This window comes from Fukomys damarensis, unplaced genomic scaffold (genome assembly GCF_012274545.1).
Source record: "Fukomys damarensis isolate Sample0158 unplaced genomic scaffold, DMR_v1.0_HiC HiC_scaffold_14, whole genome shotgun sequence".
Lineage (NCBI taxonomy): Eukaryota > Metazoa > Chordata > Mammalia > Rodentia > Bathyergidae > Fukomys > Fukomys damarensis.
The window spans coordinates 72,184,728-72,210,271 of NW_022900926.1; the positions used below are offsets into that span (position 1 = coordinate 72,184,728).

The 25,544-nt window shown below is 44.3% G+C and overlaps 1 protein-coding gene across 1 annotated transcript in view; it reads left to right on the forward strand.

Moving 5' to 3' along the window:
* Positions 1-25,544, forward strand: part of Sobp (sine oculis binding protein homolog) — a 151,220-nt gene that overhangs the window by 107,470 nt on the left and 18,206 nt on the right. The window contains exon 6 of the mRNA XM_010635334.1: positions 24,566-25,535. Within this exon, the coding sequence (XP_010633636.1) occupies positions 24,566-25,535 (970 nt within the window). The remainder of the gene's footprint in view (positions 1-24,565; positions 25,536-25,544) is intronic.

Below are 25,544 nucleotides of genomic sequence, written 5' to 3' on the forward strand. Positions count from 1 at the left end.
ATCAGGCGGCTCTGTAGGATTTGGCATCAGGGAGCTCCTTCGCCTGATGCACAGGGGCATCCTATACTGTTGGTCTGCTCTGCAACCCCCACCCCATTACCCAGCATGTCCTTTCTTCCCCTACCTACTTACATCTAATCTGGTTGTTTCAGCAAGTGACACTGAGGTCAGACTATATCCCTTGGACCTGTGATCTCAGTGGGAGTCTCAATCACACACTTCACCTGTTAAAAAAAATGAGCACGCATCCATAGCATTTAATTATTTGTAAATTGTATACATGCACAACTGCTCTAATATCCATATGTATATTATGAATTCCCACGTGAATAGAAATGATTACCAATAGCTGTAAGCTGACATTCTAATATTTTCTTCCCTTACTACGTGGGTATTTCGGGACCTGAGGGGTTTCATCCCACCTTGAAGGTCACCACTCCAGAGAAGTGTTGTTGGCTGTTGAAGGAGGTTGGATTTTATAGTATCAGCTCTTCCACACGAGAAAAGCCTGTGAAGTTTCCTGTTAGGCTGTACTTCCCACTCCTGAGAAAAACCCCAGGAGCAAGTGGGTGTCTATGTATGGTGCAGAGAAATTACAGAGCCATGGTGGAATACCAAGTAGAGATGATCTCAACATGCTCAGGATGAGGCAGTTCCTGCATAGCTGTCCTGCCTGGTGGCTTGCACCACTCGATGGGACTGTCCCATGCTGCCTGATGGGACAGGCATGCTTGTACCACTGGTGGTGGAAGCCAGCACAAATGTGTTAAGTCTGCCGCTAGTGCAGAGTTTGTATTTAACACATCAGTAATCTATCCATTTCCCAGGATCTCCCTGCTTGATCTTGAGGGGTTTCCAGCCTAGTAGCAGTAATCTTAGCAGTCTAGTGAGTGGACAATCTTGTTTCCTAGCTCCATTAGGCATATGGAGTCTCAGGGAGGAGGAGATGGAGGACAGAGGTTCTGGGAAGGGCTGAGGGTGGGGGAAGCCCTGCCGGGTCCCAGGGAGTACTAAGCACTAAGCACTGGCAATGGGGTCACGTGCTGTTGTGTTAGCTTTCCATCACTATAACAAAATGCCTATGATAATAAACTTATAAAGAAAAAAGGTTTATTTTGGCTAATGGTTTTGGGGGGGTCTTGTTCAAGATCCTTTGGCCCCATGATTTGCACCTGTGGTAAGAGTGTCAGGGAGCAAAGTTACTTTACCTCATCATCCAGGAAGCAAAAGGGAGTAGAAGAGGAAGAGGCTGTGGTCCCACAGTCCCCTTCAAGAGTACACACCCAAGGACTTGAGGACTTCTCCTCAGGTGCCCCCTCCTACAAGTCCTGCCCTAGGGACCAAGATTCTAACATACAGTCATTTGGGAGATACATGCGAACCATAATAGCTACCTAGTGTCCCTGGTCTCCCTCATGTAGCACTTTTAATACGTTCTTGACTGTGGATTTCCAGTTCTGTGAGGACACTCACCACACACCCGAACAATACAACTTTCCAAGTATCATAAGCCAAGATAGAGCCCAAAGGGTGCCCACTCTGTGAGAAATCACGTACCCCTCTTCTTAGTCACATGTCCTCTCCCGTTTGGAGACTGCCTCTACTACCCCATAGGTTGTGAACTCTGTGGAAAACTGTCAGGAGATATTTAACACTTCAGTGAACTCTAGAGCTCTGTCAGGCACCTGTCAAGGGTCAGTTCCTTAACAAGCAGAAGGGGAATAAGAGGGGAATATTTCCTTCCCCCTGGCCTCATTTGGCCCAGGGCTATCGGGGGTCTCCCTGAATGTGACGGCCTGTGCAGGGCTGCAGAGCTGCCCATCTTCCTTTCCTGGCACCTGCCTAGACCATCTCCTGTTAGAGATTTCATGAGCAGAATCCTTGCTAGCTCTATGAGGGGAGGCACATCAGAGAGAAGTGGCTTACAGAGGCAGCAGCAGGCGACGGGGGGTGGTCACGGGAAGGAAAGGCACAGTGGGTCTGCGATCACTGTGCTAGTAAGTGCTCAGGAGGCTGTCAAGTGCCACGTGGTTGCCACACAGCTCTCTGCAGGCCCTTGCCTCTTGGAAGAGCTGAATGAGAATTCAGGGAGTGGGGCCTAAGAAAGCCTACTGGTGTTTCTGATGTGCTGCAAGGTGCTTGGAGCATCTAAACACTCTCAGGCCTTGTTACAGATAGCACCATCTGCCTGGTCAGAACACACCTAAAGCAGTGTTGCCATTTGCTCTAACCCCATGCCTACCCCCTTTGCCATCTCCCCCCCCACACACGAGAGAATGAATTAATAAAAGTAATGGAATACTTGCCTTGAGAAGAGCTGAAATTTGTTTCACCGGTAAATTTGAAATAAATGTACCATTACCGCAGTTGCTATTTGTAGAATGTGAATAACTGGAAGACGAAATGGTCCTGGCATGGTGGAAGGAGAGGGCTGTCTGCTTGGCTGGTTCTGCCCTGAGGATCAAAAACACAGAAGTCTTGCCCTCCTGTGTGCCCCCTCCCCCGCCTAGCTAGTCCCACCCACCTCTAGTCCTTTACTTCTGAAAGTCAGATGGTTCTGCCCCTTGGAGCCGCCCCAGTTCCCTCTGTACTAAAGACCTCCGAGGCGGCAAGGCTGTGAATGACTGAGAACCCACGTGAGACCTTCACAGGACCATCTGAGCCTAGGGTGTCCATTATTGCTGTGAATGGCATTCTCTGGGGAAGGCGGAGGGCGGAGGCCCCAGCGGAGCAAAGAACAGTAATCTTCAGGAGAGAAAGGAAAAGGCCAACAACAGCAACAAAAACTTCCTGCAGATGTGGAACTTGAAGGAATCCAGAGAAAGCAAGCCTATTTTTAGCAGGAGTAAGAGTGCAAAGCCTGATAGACACCACAGGCTGCTGTCACTAACATTTGGCTATAAGCAATATTTTCATATTTAAACATGACAGCCCTACAAATTGAAAAGAACCATTGCTGTCTGCTTGCTGAGTAAAAGGTATCCCCTTTCTGAGTCCAGCGGAGGACCAGCTCCATGGATGTCTCTCTGGTCAGCACTGGGGCATCTGTGTTGTCATGAATATGTATGTGTTAGTCATTGACATTAGGCCATGCCAGTGGTGATGGAGGGGCCGTTCTTTCTGGGTGGAAAGGCTCTGAGGTGTCACCTCTGTAGGGAAAATATCCAGCATACTCTGTTCAATTAAGCATGCATGTATAGAAATACAACACTCAAATGAGCATGAATAAAAATATATTCAATTTGAAGAAGTTAAGTAATACCATTGGGAAAACCAGTGAACTCGAGGTGAACCCAAGAATGTGAAAAAAAAGAGAATCCTAGAAACATGAGCTCTGCAGCACTTTACCGGCCCCCAGATGGGACATCTGCATTACATCCTCTATGCCCTGTATGAGTGTCTTGCCCAGATCTGTATCAGGAGGCCTGGTACACAAGGTCTTTGCAAACATTAAGCAACAAGGACTTTTCTAAGTCTCGTTAGAAAATAATTCACTGTTAATGTAGTGAGTTTGGATTTTGGATTTCTGAGAACAAGGGCTGGAGAAAACTTCTCCCCTCAGCCACTGCCATTTCTAACTTGCACATGTTTTCACCTGGATGCATGGGTCTTGATTATTGACACTCCTACTGGCCAATAGTAGTTTGGGACTGAGTGAGAAGAAAAAGCAGGGAAAAAAAAAACCCATAGTGTAAAGCTGATAACCTCCAGTTGCTCTAAGTACAAAATGAGAAACTTTCATTCTTTCCAGCTTGTGTTGACATTGCTACATGTGCACAGAAGTTTGAGCTTTTCTAGACAATCAACAGAGCAAATTGAGGGGAGAGTTGGAGGGGTTTTCTAGACTCCCCTTTGGGAGCTTAGAGCAGTGGTTTCAAAACTCAGTTTCCAAAGCATCACCATTTCCTGGGAATTGTTAGAACTGCAGATTCTTGTCCCTGTCAGAAGTATCAAATCAGACACTCTGGGGGAATCTGTGGGTTAAATTTTTAAGAAATTGTACTACAACATATACATAATACAGAATTTGCCATTTCATGTGTAATAGTTTGCCGGCCTCTGCAGTGGTTGCCATCCCATCCGATGCCCCAAAATTTTTCATCACCCCAAACTGAAGCTTTGTAATGATCAGATAGTAACTCCTAACTCCCTTCAACTCCTAGCCCCTGTTAATTTCTAAACTACTTTGTGTCTCTCAGAATTTGCCTGCCTATTCTAGATATTTCATACAAGTGGGATCATATGTGACTGTTTGTGTCTGGCCTATTTCACATACCAAAATGTTTTCAAGGTCCTATCATATTGTAGCATAAATCACTACTTTATTACTTTTTGTGTCTAAATAATATTCCATTGCTTGGTGTACTACATCTTGTTTATCCACTAAACTGTTGATGGACACTTGGGTGGTTTCTATCCTTTGGCTATTGTGAACAGTGCTGCAATAAATATAGGTATGCAGGTAGGAGCAATGTGTCTTCACACCAGATCTGCAGGTGACTGTGTGCACTCAGGCCTGAGGTGCCCTGGTCCAAGGCCCAGGGATGTCTTTGTATAGGAACTCAGAGGACTAGCTGAGGCTCCTCCCTCCCAGCCAGGAGGGCAAGTTGTGGCCACTTACCTTTCATTCTGCTGCTGCAATCAATATTGAGTGTTTCTAGGAGGTTCTCAGAGTGGGCCCAGGAGAAGAATGCCATTCCAGTTTAGGGATACTTTTTGACCTTATTTCAGGAATGATGCCTCAAAATACTTTGAAAGGATGACAGAAAAACATTTTTAAAAAATACATACTCATTCCATTTTTTTGACTAGACTTTCTAGACTCAGTCAGGTGTTTTCATTCCCTGACTACCTCAATACTGACTATAGCAATGACAGACTACTCTCATCTGAGAATTGTAATAAATGAGAAAGAAAAGGAGAAGGAAAAATGTATACTATAAATTCATAGGTGTTTGGCTGGCATTTGACGATTGTGGTTTTAAGAATTTATAGACCTATGTACCTTTACCTTAACTCTGCTCAGAGAGATTAAACAACTTGCTTGTGGTTGCACAGCTAGGAAATGACTAAGTCAGGCTTAGAATCTAGATCTAAATTCAAAGTTGTTGAATAAACCAATTTACACTAGCTGCCAGAGGCTTAAAATATTTCTCCCTTTAGGGATATTTGGAGTTTTAACAAGAAACTCATGGATATGTAATATTTTAACCTTAAGAAATAATATTTCAGTGTAGAAAAGGGACACTTTTTTAACAATCATACAGTCACACCCCTAAATCGCCTGTGAGCTCAGCTCTTGAGATCTCTGAGGGACAGGGGCAAAAGGATGTTGCCTTTCATTTGGATCACAGGCTGAGAATGAAATGGGGGTGTGAGACAGAGCAGCCAAAAGTTGTTATTTCTTGAATACAAAACCATTATCAAAAGAGAATTTGATACTGATCCATCCAGCTGGCTGGTTAAAGTGTGCCGTTCCTCTGACAAAATCAGTAAGCATTATTGATGGAAATTTCTGAAATACATAGAGTTCACTTCCGTTTGGGGATTTGTCTCCTGCTGGTTATATATTCAGTGGGAGCATCAGTTGGAGTGTTTCCTGATAACTGTGGATGGCTCTGACCTGTTGACATTTCCCTCTTTCTGCTCAGAATTAGAAAACTCGAAATGGAGCTGCTCTATAGGTCACAATCTTGGGCACCAACAAAAGAAGGAAAGATCCTGCCAGAGATGTTTGTGTTATGATTCTTTATATCCCGGACAGCTCATTTTAGTGAGGTCTGTCTGAGGGTTTGGGTGCTTGGCACTGTCATGGTCTTCAGACATCTGAAAGATGTAAACACCGAGGGAGGAAGGAATTTATTTAGCTCAAACCAAAGGGTATAATTAGGGTAGGAGTAATGGAATAAAATTAAGGAAAGATTTAGACTGAATATTAGTGGCCTACTTCCGATAGACTTATTAAGCTTTTGGGTATTTTCTTGCCATAGTTATTCTTTGTTTTTCAAGTCAGTTGAAAATCAGAGGGACAAAGGCCGAGATAATCTGCTTGAGGAAACCACAGCCTTTTTGGTGATCAGGCAAAAGGGGGAAGGAAAGTCCTGAGCCTTTAGTCTGTCTTATGAATGTGAAAAGCTCAGTGGGCGATCCCCTTCTGAATTACTTCTGTCCACCACTCGCTAGTGCTTGCTTTTTTTTTCTTCAAATCAGGAATTATTCAAAGGATAGTGTGCTCCCCAGGGGAAAAATCTGACTGTGAGAATCAGGGGAGAGTTTCCACCTGCACTGGGGTTAGAAGGCCTGACCTTTCCTCCTGCTTGTTAGTCCTGCCTCTGACGGGTAAGAAGAGGGGGCAAAATTAAATAAATTCCTGTCATTGGAGGGGGGAAGAGGGAGAATTTGAAACTCTGGGTTTAAAGAAAATGCCTACTACAGGGAAATCTTAACCCTGCCTGTTGAGAATGAGGGAGGACTCAGCCATTGTGGAGTCCCTGTTAGTCCAGAGCTTTTCTTTTGCCCCTGAAGCATTTCTTCCTACTCTGGGAATCTTCTTCTTTTCGATTTCTGACACAGCCAACTCTTCCAAGACAAAGGAGACAGTTGCTGGGACCATATGGGAGTCATAGATGTAGGACCCGCAGCCTTCCCAGCTTGCCCCTTCTGGGCACCATGCATCGCCTGTTTGGGGCAGAGGGCCCCAGGCTTCCTTCGGAGACAATAACAGAGATGCTGGAATTGAGGTCTTTTGCATAAAACATCCAATAACACTGAGAGGTAACACAATAGAAAAATACACTGATGCTTGAAGGAGGTTTTTGTGTGCAGGCCCTGGGGAGTTTCAGAATGTCCAGCTTCCACTGTGGTCATGGGGTGGAGAGCTATAAAGACTACCACTGGAGTAGCTCCCAAATACTTTTCTGCTATGAGTTCTATATCTCTTTTTATGAAGTAAAATGGCATTTCGTGCTTTAAAACAGCCTTGTAACATGGCTGGTCTGTCCTGCTAGTTTTGTCTTGAAAGATAATAAAATTCTTAAATTGAAATCAAAATGGGGGCCAGGGATTTAGCTCAGTTGTTCCACTGCCTGCCTTGCAAACTCAAGGACCCAAGTTTGATCAGCGGTACAAAAAAAAAAAAAAAAAAGAGAGAGACAGAGAGAAACCAAAGTGGAGATCATTCTGTAACACTCTCTGCAAGGGACCAAGCACAGATGCAGGTCTGTTGATTACCTTGACTGCTGAAGCAGTGGAGTCCATCAGCTCCGGTCAGTGGACGTGTGTAGTATCATCTTTCCGGTCCCTTGGCTCAGCCGGTCCTGGTTATCACTCCTGGCCTAGAATCTATATTCCACCGAAGACTGACCCGGAGCTGTCTTCTCCCACAGCCCCATTTGCATCCAGACATTTGGGAAGCCTCATGTCTGTGCTTAGCATACTCTGTGTTTGAGCTGGAGAGCATGAAGAGGCAGCAGAGCTGGGGTCACCAAGGCGGCTGCTGAGCTGCTGCTTGTGCGGGAGCCCAGCAGGGATGATGAAATGGGAGGAGGAAGGGCATGCTGGAGAGCCGAAATGTTCACCCAGAAGGAAGTCACTTCTGAGCACCTGAGGAGGAGTCCTACCGGCTGAGGGCACCGTGTGAAACAGGGTTATTCCTTAATGAGATTTTTATGTGTGCCTCTGGGTTCAGAATTTTTATGTGGCAGTCTCATCCCAGTGTGGGGTAATATCCAAGGAGACCCTTACATACCTTCTGCATCCATTCTGTAACCCTTCTTCTGAAGAGGGAAGGGTGTCCTGTGACCTTTCAGGGCATTATGAAACTCAAAATCAGATTAATTTGGATTCTTGCTAATTTAAAAAGTCAGCGTAATGTTGGGGAATGTGAGTGTGTTAAAAAAAAAAAGGAACAAGCCACTTTCTCAAAGGTGAGGTAATTATTGTGCTGGATTGGGTTGAACACAGGGTTACTGTTGCGTTTACTGTGAGTGAATATCAAAGATGACTTAAGCTAAGAACACAGTTGTCTATCTCAGTGTGACTCCCATTTACTGCGTGTCAAGCTGCGGGAAGTCCAGCTGATGTAACTAGATTAATATTTAAAAAGTAATACAGAAGAATGAGGTTCCAAACATGTAACGTTTAATTATTTAAAACCCGTAATGGAATTCCTATCCAAACTCATCTCTCACGTCTCACTGGTGCTCAGCAAAAAGCTCAATTAGCCAGTGAGGCTGCTAACCCCACAGCTCATTTTGACTATCACAAGGCCCAATCCATGGCCTCTTAAAGTGTCCAGTAAAACAGATGTGGCAGCTTGGGAAGTTTTGTACTTTTTCATTAGATTATTGTTGCAACTTTTGGGGGGCAAAACTGATCAGTAAATAACTGTACAATGTTAATTGGACCTAGAAGAGAATTTGAGTTACTTCCAACTGCTAGGACTTGGGTGAATGAAGATACTGTCTAGAAATCACAGGACCAAGGGAATCCATGTACCTTTGGGTGTATTGGGCCATGGAATATGTGTTTTGGGATGCAGGTGCCTGAGTAGAAGAGTTTACCTCACCCAGGGGTGTCGAGTCCGCTCTTCTCCTCTTGAGACCATAGTTGTTCTGACCCTTTAGGTCATGTGTGTCCTTTTCTCTTAATAGAAGTGAATTTTCCAGATGCTTATGGCAGGGAATAGACAAAAGAAGAGACAAAATGATCAATACGAGAGTAAAATAAACCCTCATGGACCAGTTGAATTTCAAAGTTAATGTACCAGCAAGCCTGGTTGAGGTAGTATTTCTTGCTTTCATGTTTTTGTTCAGCATGACAGGTAAGGATGGTCTTTTATGGAAAAGGAGGAAAATACCGATTTTTCATTTGTGGTTGTTGCTGGTGTGCTTTATCGAGCACATGAAAAAGAAGCTGCACCACTCTTGTGGCTCGTGGCTGATGAAGTGCTCATGAATTCATCTGTCATGCAGAAAATGCAGCTGTGTGACCCAAAATGCTCTCGGGTGGAGGGAGCATCAGGGTTTGGAAGGTCACACCGAAGGCTATGGTATTCGTGACATCCTGTTGGGCTTGTGGGCTGTGTGGGGTAACTAGAACTGAGAGGACAGAAATTGAGTTTGTAGTGACTGCAGAAGCTGAAACCACAGGGTGAAATGTAATAGGGCCTGGGTTTCTGTGAGCACGGGGAGCTGATAGAGGCGTGGGGGGAGATGTAGAGCTGAGAAAAAGCTGCCACAAGGGGACAAGTAACCTTGATTCCTGGCAGGACAGAGCCTGCTAACTTGCAGAAGGGCCAAGCATGGGAATCACCTTCTCCTACAATTCAGATACAGCTGACATTTGTAAACCATGCATAGGATAGTTCTCTGAGGTATAAAGGCCCAGAACCAGAAAAGAAAACTTTATTCAAAGGAAATATGGTGAGACTTAGGTTTCCTGGCCTTATCTTGTTGGTATCCAAGCTGTTAAAGTAGCATTGTAAATAGGGAAGGGTGAAGAGGGTAAAGGAGGGCAGGGGTAAGGGGAAAAAACAAGAGCCAAGGCATATCATGTAAAGGTACAAGATCCCAGAGACAAATGTAATTGTATTGTATGCTTTAAATGTACCAATAAACTTAATGGGGAGGGGACCTATCCAACAACAACAACAACAAAAATATAGTAGCATTTTTCCAAGTGTTTTCTTATAGGATCCTACTGGGGGAGGGGGCAGCAGGGAAACAAAAGTTGGGAGAGTTCTGGATAGATAAGTTTTCTACAGAGCTTCTCAGAAGCTTAAGAATCTCCAAAACGGAGCCTTGGGTGTATAACATTTTCCAGGCTTATTTGAACATGGAATCATTTGGGGGACCGAACATTGATAGCTCTGGCATTTCCCATCATATTCTTTAGGCAGCAAAAGCTGTGGTGGAAGTTGTCCTTTAGGATGGGGCAGATAGATGGGTTTAGGTATAGGCAGGGTCTGATGGGTCAGTCGCATTGCCTTGCTGTGGAGACCCTCAAAAATAGTAGTGCTGGAAACCCAACATGTCAGCATTCTGCTTCTGAATCTGCAGGAGACGTGGTATCCCAACCTTTCGTATGACTTGGGCTGTGCCAGCCCTAGGCTGAGGCTGACCTAGATAATCACACCTATAGCAGAGCTTTGAGTGATGTGCCACACGTTGTTCTGGACCACGAGGAGAAAGTAGTGTGGGATTATTCAAGAACCTTGAAGTCACTGTCTGTCCTGAGAGTTTCCTCCTATTTTGCCAGAAAATAATACCTGTCAGGGTTGACGTTAGGATTAAAGAAGACAAAGTGTATCCAGCAGGATTGGATTCTTGGTCTTTCTAAAGTTATGGAGGTTTGTTATAAAGAAGCTCAGAGAAACTAGGAAGACGGGAAGAGCCGTTACTGCCTATCCTAATGCAGCCTGGGCTATTGTTCTGGCAGTGAAGATGCTACCACAGTACTAATAACTGAGCAATTGCACCGTCATGTTGTCCCCAAGGAGTGGGGCATCGTTGCTTCTTGATTTATAACAAGCTTCCACTTCAGCCACTTCCAGCTCCCTTCTCCCCACTCTTAACTGGTGACCTCTGCTGCCCTGTGGTTTCCATTTAAGTGTCTTCCCTCTGGTCCTCTGGCTTTATGTCCATTGTCCCCAGTGCTATTGAGACTCTTGATGTCACCTTGCTGTCACACTTTCCAAAGAAGAGAATCGAATTTGTTTTTGAGTTTTTCTGTCCCTCTCAGGTGGAGCCTATGCCATTGTGGCCTGGGAAGCCATGAGACCACAGCCATAACAGATACTCAGTGCTCATGGGTTCTGTGTAGATGCAAAAGTAGTTGGTATATATCTTAGTCATTTTCTCATTGCTAGAACAAAATACCCTACACCCACAATTTAAAGCAGGAGCAGTATTTTTTTCCAGTACCAGGGATCAAACTCAGGACCTTGTTCTGAGCACCACTGAGCTACATCCCTGGCCTGGAATAGTATATTTTGACTCACCGTTTCAGCCTGTGATTGGCTGGCTTCGAGGTAGAAACAGGAGGGCAGAAGAGCATGGCCGAAGAAAAGGTGCTCAACCCACAACAGCCAGGAAGCCGAGAAAGAAGGGAGGTGTGAGGGATGAGAGTGCACCCTTCCGGGTCACACCCCGGTGACCCGCATTCAGTCACTGACCTCACCAGTGGGCGAATCGACTGATGAATGCAGCTCCCCCCAGTGCTCCAGTCACCTCCCACACATGTGAGAATTTGGGAGAACCTTTTAGATGTAAACCGTAGCAGTATGCAATTCTTTCCCTCTTTTCTTCTCTGTCTTGCCCCCTCCCCACTTTTGCTGCTGCTAGTCTTAGACTATATCCATCACTGCCTTTTTTTTTTTAAATTTCAGGTGTAGATACTAAGCACTAAAAAGAAAGGCCCAGGCTCACATTTTTGGGTGATCCTCCAAGTTCTTCTTCCTTTTGTGTCTCAGCCTTTTCATAGGCTGTTTGGAATAGGGAGCTCTGCCACGCTCTTTAACCAGGAGCCAAGAGTCCAGTTGTATGATGGGGTCAGTTGGAAGTGTTCTTCTTTACATTTCATTTCCTTCTTCAGAGTAGGCCGAAAATAATGCAGTTGGTTATGCAGGGGTTATTGAGATGGGGCCTTTTACTCCAATACTGACAATATGCCTTTGTTGCTGGCCGTCACTAACTTAGCCCTAAAATGAGATGTTAACTGGCTACTTGTCTTTTTGCGGACTTCCGGTGAGTGGCACTGTGGTATTCTCTACTGAGTCTACTTGAGATTATTAGAAGGCAGCTATATAAGGACCAGGTGTGTTTAAATATGTACAAATATGTGTCGTGGCGCTCAGTCAGCGGTCCTGGCATCCAGCCTGGATATGGAGATGGGTGGGAGCTAACCCTGGACTGGTGGGGGATGGAGTTGTCAGAGGGATGGTCAGTGCAGACTGTAGCATTTGTGGAGTATTGGTTTTCAGTGAAGCAGTGAGCACAGCAAGAAGGCTCACAGATCACAGATGGGAGAGAACAAGGCAGACCAATAGTCCACACAGCCATGACGCTTTTCAGAGACAAAGGACTCAACATGTAGATCCAAAGAAACCGGAAGCAGTCCATCTCAGCCCTCCTCCCAGGCACTCTCACACAGGTCTCAGTTGCAAAAAAAAGACAAGGCAACTCAGATTATTCGTTCTTCCCATGTTTGTGAGCCCAGCACACCGGGCCTTTTGAATTTTGCAGTATAGTTCACCAGATGCCGTAAATGTCACATTTGTGTGTGTCTGACCTTAGGGATTCCACTGGTGACTCTGGTCCTGCTGACTGGTCCTGGCCTGAAGCTGAGCCTAAGGGTAGTACGTCCATAGTGAATTTAAGACCACAGCCTGGCCCGACAGGCTCCTCATTATCACAATTACACGGCTGTCAAACACTCTACAAGCCATTGGAGAGGCAGTGGAGAGTTGGGGGTGGGGACCAAGCATTTTGCTGGTTTGGATTTCTGGGTTGTGGCATACATTTTTACTTTGAAGTACATATCATGGGAAAATTTATACTAGTGGGGTCTCTCTCTCTTTTTCAATAAAAGATTTAATAGAAGAATAATGAGTAAATAAGACTATAGCATGGAGGCAAACCAGTGGCTGCCTTGTAACTACAAAATGTTATTGTACATTTATAATAATAAATGCATTTATGTGGCATTATATAAATGCATTATATACTTTCTGAGTGCTTCCAGATGCACTATGTGCTTTGATCCTCACAGCAGACCTTGAAGGGAGGAGGCCCGGCAGGCACAGAGCGGCACCTGAGGTTGCAGGGGGGAAGAACCCAGCCACAGTGGGTCCCAGGGAAAAGATGAGCAGTTAGGCAGTGTGTGGAACTGGGAAGAATGTGCCGGGAGGGTTAAGGTCCTCATCAGGAAAGCTTAAAACAAGAAGGTGGGAAGGAGAGGTGAAAACTGTCCCCCCAAACCTGTAAAACTTGCCATGATAAAGGCAGCACATAGGATGAAGGGAGAATAGGATAGTAGAGAAGGGGCTGGTTCCTCTCCAGGAAGTCGAGCCACAAGCAGGAACAAATGAATGGCTCCTGATGTCCTCTACCAATGCAGAGAAGGTTATGTGTACACAAAGACAACAACTGCAGAGATCTCACTGAGACTTGGATGGGGCTTATGCCTAGACGGGGGCTAACACGTGGAACTAAAATATGCAGTGACAGACCTGGCAACGTAGCTAACAAGTGGGTAAAATTCAGGAAAATATATCCTTGTATGGCAATCCACGCATTTAAGAAAGGCTGTAAGGTAAGGAATGTTAGGAAAGTGAAAAGAAATGTCAAAAGATTGGTTCGGGGGTATTTCATGTAACACCTGCAGCAAATATTAAGAAATAGGTTAAATAGCAAAGAAGCAAGAAGTAGGGAACTCTGCTTAGATATCTGCTAAGAATATCATTTTCTTTGAAAGAGATGTTTACAAAACTTCCCATGCCTCATGGGTAGAGAAGTAGAGAGCAAACCCCTGCTTGGGTTGCCATTCTGCTTGCTATGGGCTAAGGCAGCTCGGCCTGTGGATGTAAAGGAGTAGTGACCAATGTCTAGGAATGGTAGAGGGGCAAAATGCTGAATATGATCAGCCGTGTTCCCTTGAATGTAATGTTTTTGTTTTTTGTTTCTTTGGTACCGGGGGTTGAACTCGGGTCCTTGTGCTTGTGAGGCAGGGACCAGAACCACTGAGCTAAATCCCTGGCATGTTCCCTTAAATTTAGAAAAGTAGATTTTAAAAAAGCAAACTTCCACAGAAAGGTTGATTTGTTCAACAGCCAAGCCTGAGTGTAGTTGTTTGGAGAGTGATGGTAAAGGGGGAGTGGGAAATTTTGCAAATGACTATCAGTGAGGTGAGGGTGCAAAAGAGGGCTCAACCCTTCGGGAAAACCCATGTTGACAAAAGAAATTCATGGGAGGAAAACTAAGTAGAAATGGATTGATCAGTGTTTAGAACGAATGGTGTAATATTTAACAAAAGGGAGAGAGAGAAGGCGGGGCTGGGTGACTTTTGTGTGGTTGCTGTTGTCTCTATAAAGAGGGCCTTCTCTGTGTGGGAAAGGTAGAACAAATGCCAGAAAGAGGACCAGGCCCGCATGTCGGGGAGAGGCACAAGCAGCAAGCACCTGCTGTGCTAAACAAATTTAGATCTTCCAGCCCCCATAAGGAAATTCATAGATAATTTCATATCACTTTTGCATAATCTTTGTTGTATCTTATTGAGTGCAGTAAATTTCAAAGACAGAAATGGATGAATGTTAAGCAGATTTTTCAGCATTAGGAGAGTGGTTCTGCATTCTGAAATTCCAGGCCAGAAGGCTTGTTCTCAGAAGCCCTTAGATACATTGTTAGCAGATAATTGGTACATACTTAGGATGAAAAGGTTCTGGTTGACCGGAAACTCAGAGTGAAGCAGATAGTAGCCTAATGAGCGAAAAGAGAATGGGTTGAGGATCAGAACCGGGGTCCGGCTCTACTACTTGCAAACTGAGATCTGGGGAAATCTCTTGGTCTTGAATATTTGCTTTCTCATTTTCAAGTAAAATGGGAAAAAAAGGTAAGTGCTTTGCAAAATTTTTGGTAGAGGGCCGGGAATGTAGCTCAGTGGCGCCGCACCTGCTTGGCAAGTGCAAGGTCCTGAGTTTGATCCCCGTACTGAAAAAAAAATTGGGGGGGATAGAATCAAGGGAGCTAAATGAAAACTTCAAGCTTGGTATATAACAGGTAATAAATGATAATTTTTATAAAGCAAAAACAAAGGCTGGACATGGTGGCACACACCTGTAATCCTAGCACTTGAGAACCTGAGGCAGGAGGATCACCACAAGTTTAAGGCCAGCTTGGCTACGTAGTGAATTCAAGGCCAGCCTGAACTATACAGAGAGGCTTATCTCCACAGATGGATAGATAGACAGACCAATGAAGCAAGCAAGCAAACAAGCAAAAATTAAACATGAGATGTGACTGCTAAAAAGCATGCGCCTTCTTGGGTGGCATTATCAGAGGTATAATGTTCTACATAAAGAAAAAGAGGAACTGGACCTTTTCTTATCAGGCTACTGCATTCCATTTTGGGGTCTGCCACTTAAGAGAGGCATTAACAAGGTGAGTTATGTCTGGTACAAGGCAGTGGCTCTTATTATCGTGTTCACTGGAGGACAAAAGGAGAGGCGGACTCAGGGAACTTGTCTTTGGGAGACCGAATGACAAAACTAGGGATGTTTAAAAATATCCCCCAGAAAATATGACAGCTCTTTTTAAGAATTGGGAAAGCTGAGATTTGGAAAATTAATCTATACTGGGAAAGCCAGTTGAACAGAACTACCACTGGAAGGAAGTGACGGGCAGTAAAGCGGTTAAACTTTCTAACAATCAACTGGATAGGTAGCTTGGTGCCTCGCAGGGCTCTGTGATTATATTGCACCTGTAAAGTCAGTGCACGGGAGAAAGTTCACTGGGGCATGAATCCTTCTTTGGTTTGTGAGTGGCTCTAGATGGATGTTCCTCTCAGTGAAGGGTAGGTGTCACTGGAAGACCACCTAGATGTGGAAGGAAACCCAGGCTGGCCTGGGAGATAGGCTGGGCTTGGAGATTTAAGTTTGGGGAATTTCAAAACAGGATATTGTTATTAAATACTAGTCAACCATCTTAATCCTATAGTTTTTGTTGTTGTTGTTTTGTTTTGTTTTGCTTTTGGTACCAGGGATCGAACTCAGGACCTTGCACTTGTGAGGCAGGTGGTGACCACTGAGCTTGTCAACCATCTTAATCCTATAGTTTTTGTTGTTGTTGTTTTGTTTTGTTTTGCTTTTGGTACCAGGGATCGAACTCAGGACCTTGCACTTGTGAGGCAGGTGGTGGAACCACTGAGCTAAATCCTCGGCCCTTAATCCTATAATTTGGGGAGAAAATGCAAAAGAAAACAAAACAAACCCTTTGAAGTAGTAGGCATTGTGGGCTTTGAAGCCAGACATATCTAAGTTAGTATCTGGATCTGCCCTCTGTTATCTGCATAAGTGATTTTGGGCAAGTTATTTAACCCATCTAGAGCCCAGTTATATGTATGACAGGGTGATTGTGGAGGTTGAATGAAGAAATCCATGTAGCATGCTCAGCATGGCTACTAGTGCTTAAATAATACTGGCTGTTATTACTAGCATGTTAGTATTGTATCAAATTGAAATGTGCAGTAGGCACTATAAGAAAGTGGCTTTCAAGGGGAGCGTCCCACAGAGATTTGGGCAGAGGTGGACACCAGGGTCTAAAGGGAGACAATCCGGCATATCCACATTAGGTTCATTCTGAGGCCCAGGGTACAGAGAAGTGCGCAAGATTGTTAAAAGGTGACTGAATGGGGTGATGCAAGAGCAAAGCCATTAGCCAGGTGCCTGGAAGATTCCGAGCAAGTCAATGTAGTTAGCAAGTGAATAAGCCAGGCTGGGAGCAGGCCAGGCCTTTGAGAAGCAGCTAGAAAGTGGCAGAGGACACAATGGAGTGTTGCCAGAGGGCCCTTCATTCTGCCCAGCAGAACCCTTGACCTGGGCCACCTGCACACACACAGCCCTTGCCTCACGGTTTTTCGATGGCACGAGACGCGGCCTGGGCATGAGGAGGCTGGGAGCAAGGTTCACCTAAAATCTCCAGGACTAAAGACTGCTGTGGACAGCACTGGTAACAGTGCTCCTTCCAGACAGTCCTTTCGTTGATGTACGATTAACTGTTGTAGGTGGAAAACTACATATGTTGAAATACGATTTCTGCCATCTTCTGAAAAACCCTTCACACAGGAAGAAGTGAGCTGAATGACCAGAGAAAAGCCAGGCAGCTGCCCCTGTCCCCCTCTCCCTCCCTCCCTCTCTCCTGCTCTCTTGCTCTCTGTCTCTGTCTTCAGCGCTAAGGCTCAAATCTGAGGCCTCACGCATCCTACGCATCTTTCCTACTGCTGAGTCACACGCCACCCCACTCACACTCTGGTTCTCTGGGTTTCCCAAGCCCCCTCTCTAGCTTGTCCAGCTGGGGAAGGAGTTCTTATAATCATAAGTACTGAAACTTCAAATATCCAAATATATATTTAGAAAACAGGAAGAGAAAAATAAACAAAGTCAAAGATTTAAGGCCAGGGATTTAGCATAGTGGCACATTACTTGCCTCGCAAGCTCAAGGTCCTGAGTTCAATCCCCAGGACCAGAACAAAGTTGAAGATATATTTGAAAGGAGATTCAATGTGTATTTGGAAAACAGGAGAGTTAGTGTAAACAAGGTAAATATAGGTCTAACAAAAACATGTGCATTTGAGAAGAGTACAGTTGAATTAGAAGAGCAAAAGAAAGTGTGACATTGAGCGACTAAATTTCAGGTTAAAAATTGTTAGCTGAGTTGGATGCAGTGGCGAACACCTGTAATCCCAGCTACCCAGGAGGCTGAGGCAGGGGGATTGTGAATTTGAGCCCAGCCTACCCTACTTAGTGAGACCCTGCTTCAAACAGAGTTAGTTGATTTGACAGTTAGGCAAATTTGTTGATAGGGCGAGGATGGTGTGAGCAGAGTATTGCTGGGGTGGAGGAGAAGGGCGGTGCTGGTTTCTTCCACTGATGGTTAATAAATCTGGAACTCCTTGGAGGTGGGGACAGACTCTTCCCTCTGCTGTTCACACCCCTATCAATGCCTTTTTGAGTTCAACTCAGTGCTTGTTTTTTAATTTAAATAAAAGCATTACAAATAGGAACTCAGTTTTTAAAAGTTTCCTTGCTGGTTTCCTTTCTTTCCCACGTGTCCCCTGGCAGTACTGTCAATATTGTCCATCTCATTTTATGGCTGAGCACCTGCATCTTGGAGAGATTTAATGTCTGGGTCTACCACAGGCTGGAAGTAGAAGAAGGAGAAGGTCTCTGAGGTTCCTTCCGGGCTGACTTTTACTGTTCTGCCGTCTCTTGGCCAAAACAGGCAGGCAGACATGTGACAGCAGGTAGACTAGGTTTTTCCAAAGTTCGAGTGAACTTTTCCTTTTCCATCTGGATGGTTGGTGTTATGAAGATGAGAGCTGCATTTATATCTTCAGTGAAGCAGTGTTTTGGACGACAGGCTGATGCTCTTAGGTGACCTGACATACCAGCCCACAGGAAATCACCTCCTTCTGAATCATGTGTTTGTCTGTCAACATGGCCAGGCATCACTGAATACAGGCCAGGATTCCACCTCTTGCTCTGGCTTTGGAATCAGACTAGAGGCAGTAATGAGCATTGGTCAAAGCTAACTGAAGTCCCAAAAACCGGCAGGCCCATTTCTGATTCATTTAATAGAGCTCATGGTCCATGACAAAGAGAAGGATCTGTCCCAGTGACCTAGACCAACACTTCTGGAATTCAGCTTAAAACTTGCAAGATAAGTAGAACCTGAGTCACTATACAAAAATTCTTATGGAGGGGAAGGTTCAGATTTTTCAGTTCTCAGAGATGCTTTTTAGCCTCTCCCTGAGTTCTAAATCTTACTTGAGAGAAGGATGGAGGCAGGGAGAGGACAGGACAGGACAGGACAGGACAGAAGAGAGGAGAGGACAGGAGAGGAGAGGAGGAGAGAGCAGGGGAGGGGAGGGGAAGGGAGACAAACAAAAAAAAAAAAAAAACTACTGTAATTAACAATCATCATCAGGAGTCTAAACTTGCAGAAAGTTTCCTATTCTGGAAGTGAACTTCTTCATGAGTTTGTTTTTTTGTGAAGAGCCCTTGCTGTTTTTATGTAAATTCCTCTCCTGAATTCTGTGTGGCTTTGGATTTCTATGGCTATAGAATCTTTATTTCTTCCTTCACTCTCAGTTCCAGCTGTGAGAGAAAACTTGGAATAGTGAACTTGACACCCGTCCTGCCTCATTCGAGTGACTCTTCTCCCTCACAAGGGCTCCTCTCTCACACAACTTCTGCTGTGGCAGGGTGGGGCCGCCTGGTCAAAAGGCACCGGATACTGTGGCTTGTGGCCCTTCCTTTGGAGATGGTTCTGCCATGTAATGAGCCAAGCAGATCGTCCATCTACTCTGTTTTTTAATAAAACATGAATAGCACAGTTTATGACTTCCACTATTCAAACAGCAGTTCAGCCTAAGAGGAATCACTCATTTTAATGGTACTAGCACTCACTTCCAGGCAGCTGTGCTGCTGTGTCAAGCTTTTCCTGAATCAGGGAATGCCTGGCTAGAGAGAAGGCTCAGCAGGAGCCGATCAAGACTTCTGTGGATGGGGGCAGCTGGATGTTCACAGGACTAGCGGCTGGCTTTCTTGTCACTGCAGTCAGTCCCTCTCTTAGCCCAGGACAGAGCCTCCTGGGAGGCAGTGCCCAGTTTGTGCCTGTGAGACACATCGTGCATTTGTTCAGGGATAAATATGGCCCACTTTCTCTCAGAGTCACATAGGCTCCCAGGAAAACAGTTTCCTCCCCCCACTGACTTGCCATACAAACATCCTCCTCACAAAAATGAACTTAAAACATAGGTGACAGAAGCAACTGTGATGGGGGCAGGCTAGGAATTAAAAAGATAGACTAGGCAATGAGCTTAGTGATATATATGCAGACAATTGTTATTACTATTAATCCTATTTTATGGATGAAGAAACTGAGATTTCACAAGGTTGCACTGCTATTAAGCAATGGAACCCAGATTCACACCCATGTCTGATTCTAGATCCACTGTGATTTCTGTAGCACCCTCCGCCACCAGGTACACAGAGCTAGGGTATTGCCAAGACCCAGAGGAACATTGGATGCTGGGATGTGGCTCTCCAAAGCAGGACTAGGAGCAGGTGCTCAGGTGGGGTCATACTGGGAGGTGACTACAAATAGGACAGCAGCTGAAGCCTTCTAAAACCCCGAGCACCCTCGCCTACAACCCTTCACGCTCCTTCACTTCACTCCTGAATGAGCTCATGATGCTTTGAGATGGCCCGAACTACAAGATCAATGCTACAGTTAACATGCCAAGGCCTTGAGAACCATCCTCCTGTGACAAAATGCCACTTTGCTTAAGGAGCTACATCTCCAGGGCTGTTGCCTGGGTACTATATTAGTGGAAAGTCAGAAGCACAGAAAGATTTTGTGTTTTGTTTTCAAATCGTTGATGACATTCAAGCAGATGCTAATATCTTTTTAGTGTTCCATTGCTGCAGACATCTTTGCCCAGAGAAGAAAGATTTCAGCAAAAGGGTTTCTTAATTAAATGTTGCCTGATGCCAGATTACCACTCTGAAAGAAGCGGTGGGTTCCATTAAAGCATGAACTTTACTCCCATAGCTGACGGCTGATTAATGTGTTAATTAGAAACCCTGCCCCCTCCCCCAGTTGCCCGAATCTTAAGCCTAGCAGAACGTATACATCATGCCCATGTGGGTAACCTCATGACATACTTTGGCTTTGACTTTGGACGTTTATATAAAAATGAAGGCTCAGTTGCCAACATGAATAGCTTTCTTTCTTTCCAAGAGAAATCCAAGATGGAAAGAGTTATAGGAACCAGAAGTCCTGCCTTTCAGTTTTCTGGTATCAAGAGCAAGTGCTATTTCTGCCGAGGCAGTGTCTTTTGAGCAGTTTAGTGGTGTAGGTTGCCACACATTTATTTCACAGAAAAAGAGTGAATCCATCAGGCCACTGAGCTTATAAGTACTACCCTGGCAGCCGTCCACCAAAATATAAATACTCTAAATGGACTAAAGGAAATGTTCATTCTGTTGTTTAGAATTGGACACATCCCAAGGAAGGTAAATTTAATCTTTTTGAGGACTGCTGTTCTAGGGCTGAATGGAATACGCATTTGTTTATCTCCTTTGTGATCTTTTTGTCTTCCTGGTGATACATTATGTATTTGTGATACGAAGCATTTCAGCTGTCTTGCTCAATGGCATTGCATTTGCTGATTGTTCGGTCCCCAGATTGGCATCATTAAATAGCGGCAGCCTCCATCCAATCTGGGACCTGTTAGGGAGTGAAGGGGAACCAGAGAGGCCAGGTTCCAACAGAAACAAAGCTGGGGTGGAATTAGGGAGAAATCATTCCAGAACCCAGGAAGTTGAGCTCTGCGCTTCTTAATCTTTATCTTTCAAAATGTCTGAAGGAATTTTAGTGCTTCTTGGCATAATGAGGAAAAAACAGGGCCTCAAAAAGTAAAATAAAATGAAGAATATCCCCACTATACCAGAATTCAGAAAACCACACTTTATGAGTCACCTGCAGTATATTTCACAGAAATGCAAATATTACTTCATTAAAGAGAGATATACAATATATATTTTAACCCAGTTACCACATCTTAAGTAATCAGCTCAGGCCCTTATGATGAAATCTTTAATTACTAGAAGTGTGTCATTAGTTAGATGTCGAATGAATGATGGTGCTGTGTTTTATTGCCTCACATGATATAGCCATTTGTGCCATAAATTCATTGACCTCATCTTAAATGATGTCTCCTGTAAGACAGATTTGATTCATTATTTCTTAAGTGACAGTTTTTTCCCTCTAATAATTTTTGCTTCATCAGAAAGATTGCTTTTCTGTATTTTTAGGTCAGTGCTCTGAATTGCAATGTAATAAGGCAAGGCGATACACAAGTTCACACTCACACAGCCCAGAAACAAGCCCCTCACGGGTGGGCACATTACACTTGAACACTTTGGGATGCTGCAGAAAACCAAGCTGCCAAGGTTAGGCCTCTACTTTCACAATTTAAGGAAATAGGACTTTGCTTTTAATTTTGATGTCTGTAATTCTTTCTATGTGGAAAAAGATAAAATATGGAGGAAAATTCTCATTTGATGATTGGGATAGACCTGTGCGCATTCCTTATTCATCCATGAATTACTGAAAGTAAAGGAAATGAAGAAAAAATGTTTATACAGTATTTAGTTTGTTATTATATCTCACTCCACTTGAAAATATTTACAGTTCAGTGGACCCTTGTCTTACGAACTTGGTCCGTTCCTGAGGGCTGGTTGTAACTCAAGTTGGTTGTAAGTCAATACAGTTGAGATCTGGATGTTTACCTGAGTATACACTATGGATAACAAGAGGCACATGAATCTTCCATTGACCTAATTAACCCAAGTTGTTTGTATGTCAGGCTGGTCATAACTTAAGGGTCTACTGTATTTAGCTTGAGGAAACAGGAATCCTCTGAAGGCAAAAAAAAAAAAAAAAATCAACCTGGAAATTTGAAAACCAATTAATGATTTCAGAAAACTCTTTCCCTTTCCCCTTATGGTTAAAAAATAAGATCCAAAAGAAATATGCCAGAAAATTGGCTTATTATTTTAATTAGTTTAATTCATCAATAATGTTTTTCAGCCCATGGTCATAGAAGAAATAGAAGCTTCAAGCTTATAAATTTATACTTTAGGCATTCTTTGGAGGCCTTACATTGAAATGGAGGCAGGTGGTTTTATTTCAAATAGAATTTAAATGCCACATCATTATATGTTAACTTTATTTGTAAAAGATCAAGCCTTTAAAAATAGTAGTGTATGTGTACCATGTTTTCAGTAGTTTTCTTAACCTTTACCTAGATGAGAAATTTACCTAGATGAGGGTTTGATGGATTTTGTGGTTTCCTCTCATCAGAGGCAATTCTGCAGGTATTTGTAAACTGAGCATCTCACTTAGCATAAAAACTTCCCTTGATTCAGAGCAATCTAAAACACTGTAATAAAAGACAGGAGAATATGAGCATTTAAATTATTTTTAATACTTTAATGACTACAATTGTTTTGTTAACTCAATTGAAAGAATAGGCATTCTAATCAAATGACACTCAGCAAAATGTCCTCAAATTTTTGCAAGAAGTATTTTGAAAGGGTGATTTGATACTACAGCAACCGAAACACCCACTGGAGCCAATAAGTATATTTTATTCATTCTTACACTGTCAAGTTTATTACCTATAAATATCAGTGGGAAAAAAGTGAGACAGGAAAGGGGATTTACACTTACAGACCCACATCTGCCACGCCAGTGTTCGCCCACAATCACACACTAGCATGCCACCACTGTTTACAATCAAGGAAAGCTGAGAGTTAAGTGAGATGAGTAATCAAATGCCCAGCATATGTTGTTTTTGCATTGTTTATGTGACCAATCATTATTAAAATTTATCATCTTTTCATTTTATCAGTTTACAATATTTTTTTTAAAAAAATGCACTCATACCAGTGGAACAAACACTCTGTACAATGAAAACAGGGTCCTGTCAGGACCGTAATGGAAACAGTGCTTTATTGGGGGAGACACTGGAATTCAATAAGCCCACCATTGACTGAATTTCACAATTCGTTCTCTGCTGCTGTGTGGCTTGTATGTGGAGGATATGACAAAAAATAATAAGAAGAATAAGAAAAAGATGGTGTGTGTAAAATTCTGTCCAAAAAAAAGAGTGAAGCACTGAAGGAACTATTGAAAATTTTGACATCTGTTTATCTGTTTATAGCTATGGCAAGATTACTCATATTAATTCTTGTTTAAAATGCCATATGAAGGAAAGACATTTGTGCAAACAAGAGTCATATTTGAATTGTAGATCATGTCTTCACCATCTGTGAGAGCTGATGGTGTTGCGAAATTAATGTGTTAATGAAATCACAATAATTTCTCCAAAGTAATGGGTTCCGAAGCTGAGAATGACTATTTTTTGAACTTTGATGTCTAGTGATTTCCAATTGGGAAAAGCTCTCAGCCTTTAATTAGTTCTGCAGCCCAACTTTAAAATAAATTTGGCATTGTCTTTCTTTTGCCAAGAGTAGATCTGAAGGGGGGAGTGGAGGAGCCATAACAACTTTTGGAAAATGTTCTATGGTGTTTGAAAAGTTGTTAAATAAGCCTGCCTGCCAAGAAATGTCACCAAAAATTCTGACTACTGAGAAAGAGTGGGCAAACAGCTCAAAAAATAATTCTAGCTTGCTGCAACATCACAGGTTGGGAATAGCTAAACCTCACACAGACTTCATGACTAATTCCAAGTTTCTCCTTGGAAGCCAGACTTAGTGATGTTCTGTGCTTTGTGTTATTGGTTAACACGGCACACCCTTTTCCAACTGCATTATTGGACACAGTCAGTAGTTTAAAATGACTTTGCATGTGGAGAATTTGAAGGGTTATGTTTCATATCCACTGAACTTTCTGGAGAATCCTTCCCTCCAAACTCTTCAGATTTGTGTTTACAGTGAGCCTCTGACAGGTGAAAATGTGAGGGCAGCTATCTGGGGCAGGTCTGTGTACTTCTTTTTGTCAGAACCGTCTTTAAGTCATGCTTGACAACAGTTTCCCAAAAATAGGAGATTGGTATCCTCACTATCCCAAAGTTAATATTTATAGAGCAAAGCCATCGTTTCACAAATATTTCAGAAGTTTTCATTTTAGAAGGAAGCACTTCTGCCTGTTTGAGAAATTGTGATAAAGTTTGAAAGAGCCTTTATGTGAAACATGAAACGCCATCTACCCAAGGAAATTGCTTATCTTACCTGTTGTGGTTTCTTGTTGCTGTGTTGTAGGTATGTGACTGGTGTAAGCACATAAGACACACAAAAGAATACCTGGATTTTGGGGACGGGGAAAGAAGGCTTCAGTTCTGCAGCGCAAAATGTCTCAATCAATACAAAATGGACATTTTCTACAAAGAGACACAGGCCAATCTTCCAGCTGGGCTGTGCAGTACATTGCACCCTCCCATGGAAAATAAAGCAGAAGGCGCCGGGGTGCAGCTGCTCACTCCAGACTCTTGGAATATCCCGCTGACAGATGCTCGGAGGAAGGCCCCCTCCCCGGTGGCTGCAGCTGGCCAAAGCCAGGGCCCCGGCCCATCGTCGTCCACCACCGTCTCTCCATCTGACACTGCCAACTGCTCTGTCACTAAAATCCCCACGCCAGTGCCCAAGTCCATCCCCATCAGCGAGACTCCAAACCTCCCTCCTGTCTCGGTCCAGCCGCCAGCTAGCATCGGACCTCCCCTCGGCGTGCCGCCTCGTAGCCCTCCTATGGTGATGACCAACCGCGGCCCGGTGCCGCTGCCCATCTTCATGGAGCAGCAGATCATGCAGCAGATCCGCCCGCCCTTCATCCGCGGTCCGCCGCACCACGCCTCCAACCCCAACAGCCCTCTGTCCAACCCCATGCTGCCCGGCATCGGGCCCCCTCCCGGCGGCCCTAGGAACTTGGGCCCCACCTCCAGCCCCATGCACCGGCCCCTGCTATCGCCCCACATCCACGCCCCGAGCACCCCCACCATGCCCGGGAACCCCCCGGGCCTAGGCGGCCCCCTGCCGAGTCTTCCCTTCCCTCCGGTGAGCATGATGCCCAACGGCCCGATGCCGGTGCCCCAGATGATGAATTTCGGGCTGCCGTCGCTTGCCCCACTGGTACCGCCGCCCACCCTGCTCGTGCCGTACCCCGTGATCGTGCCCCTGCCTGTGCCCATCCCCATCCCCATCCCTATCCCCCACGTCAATGATTCCAAGCCCCCCAGTGGATTCT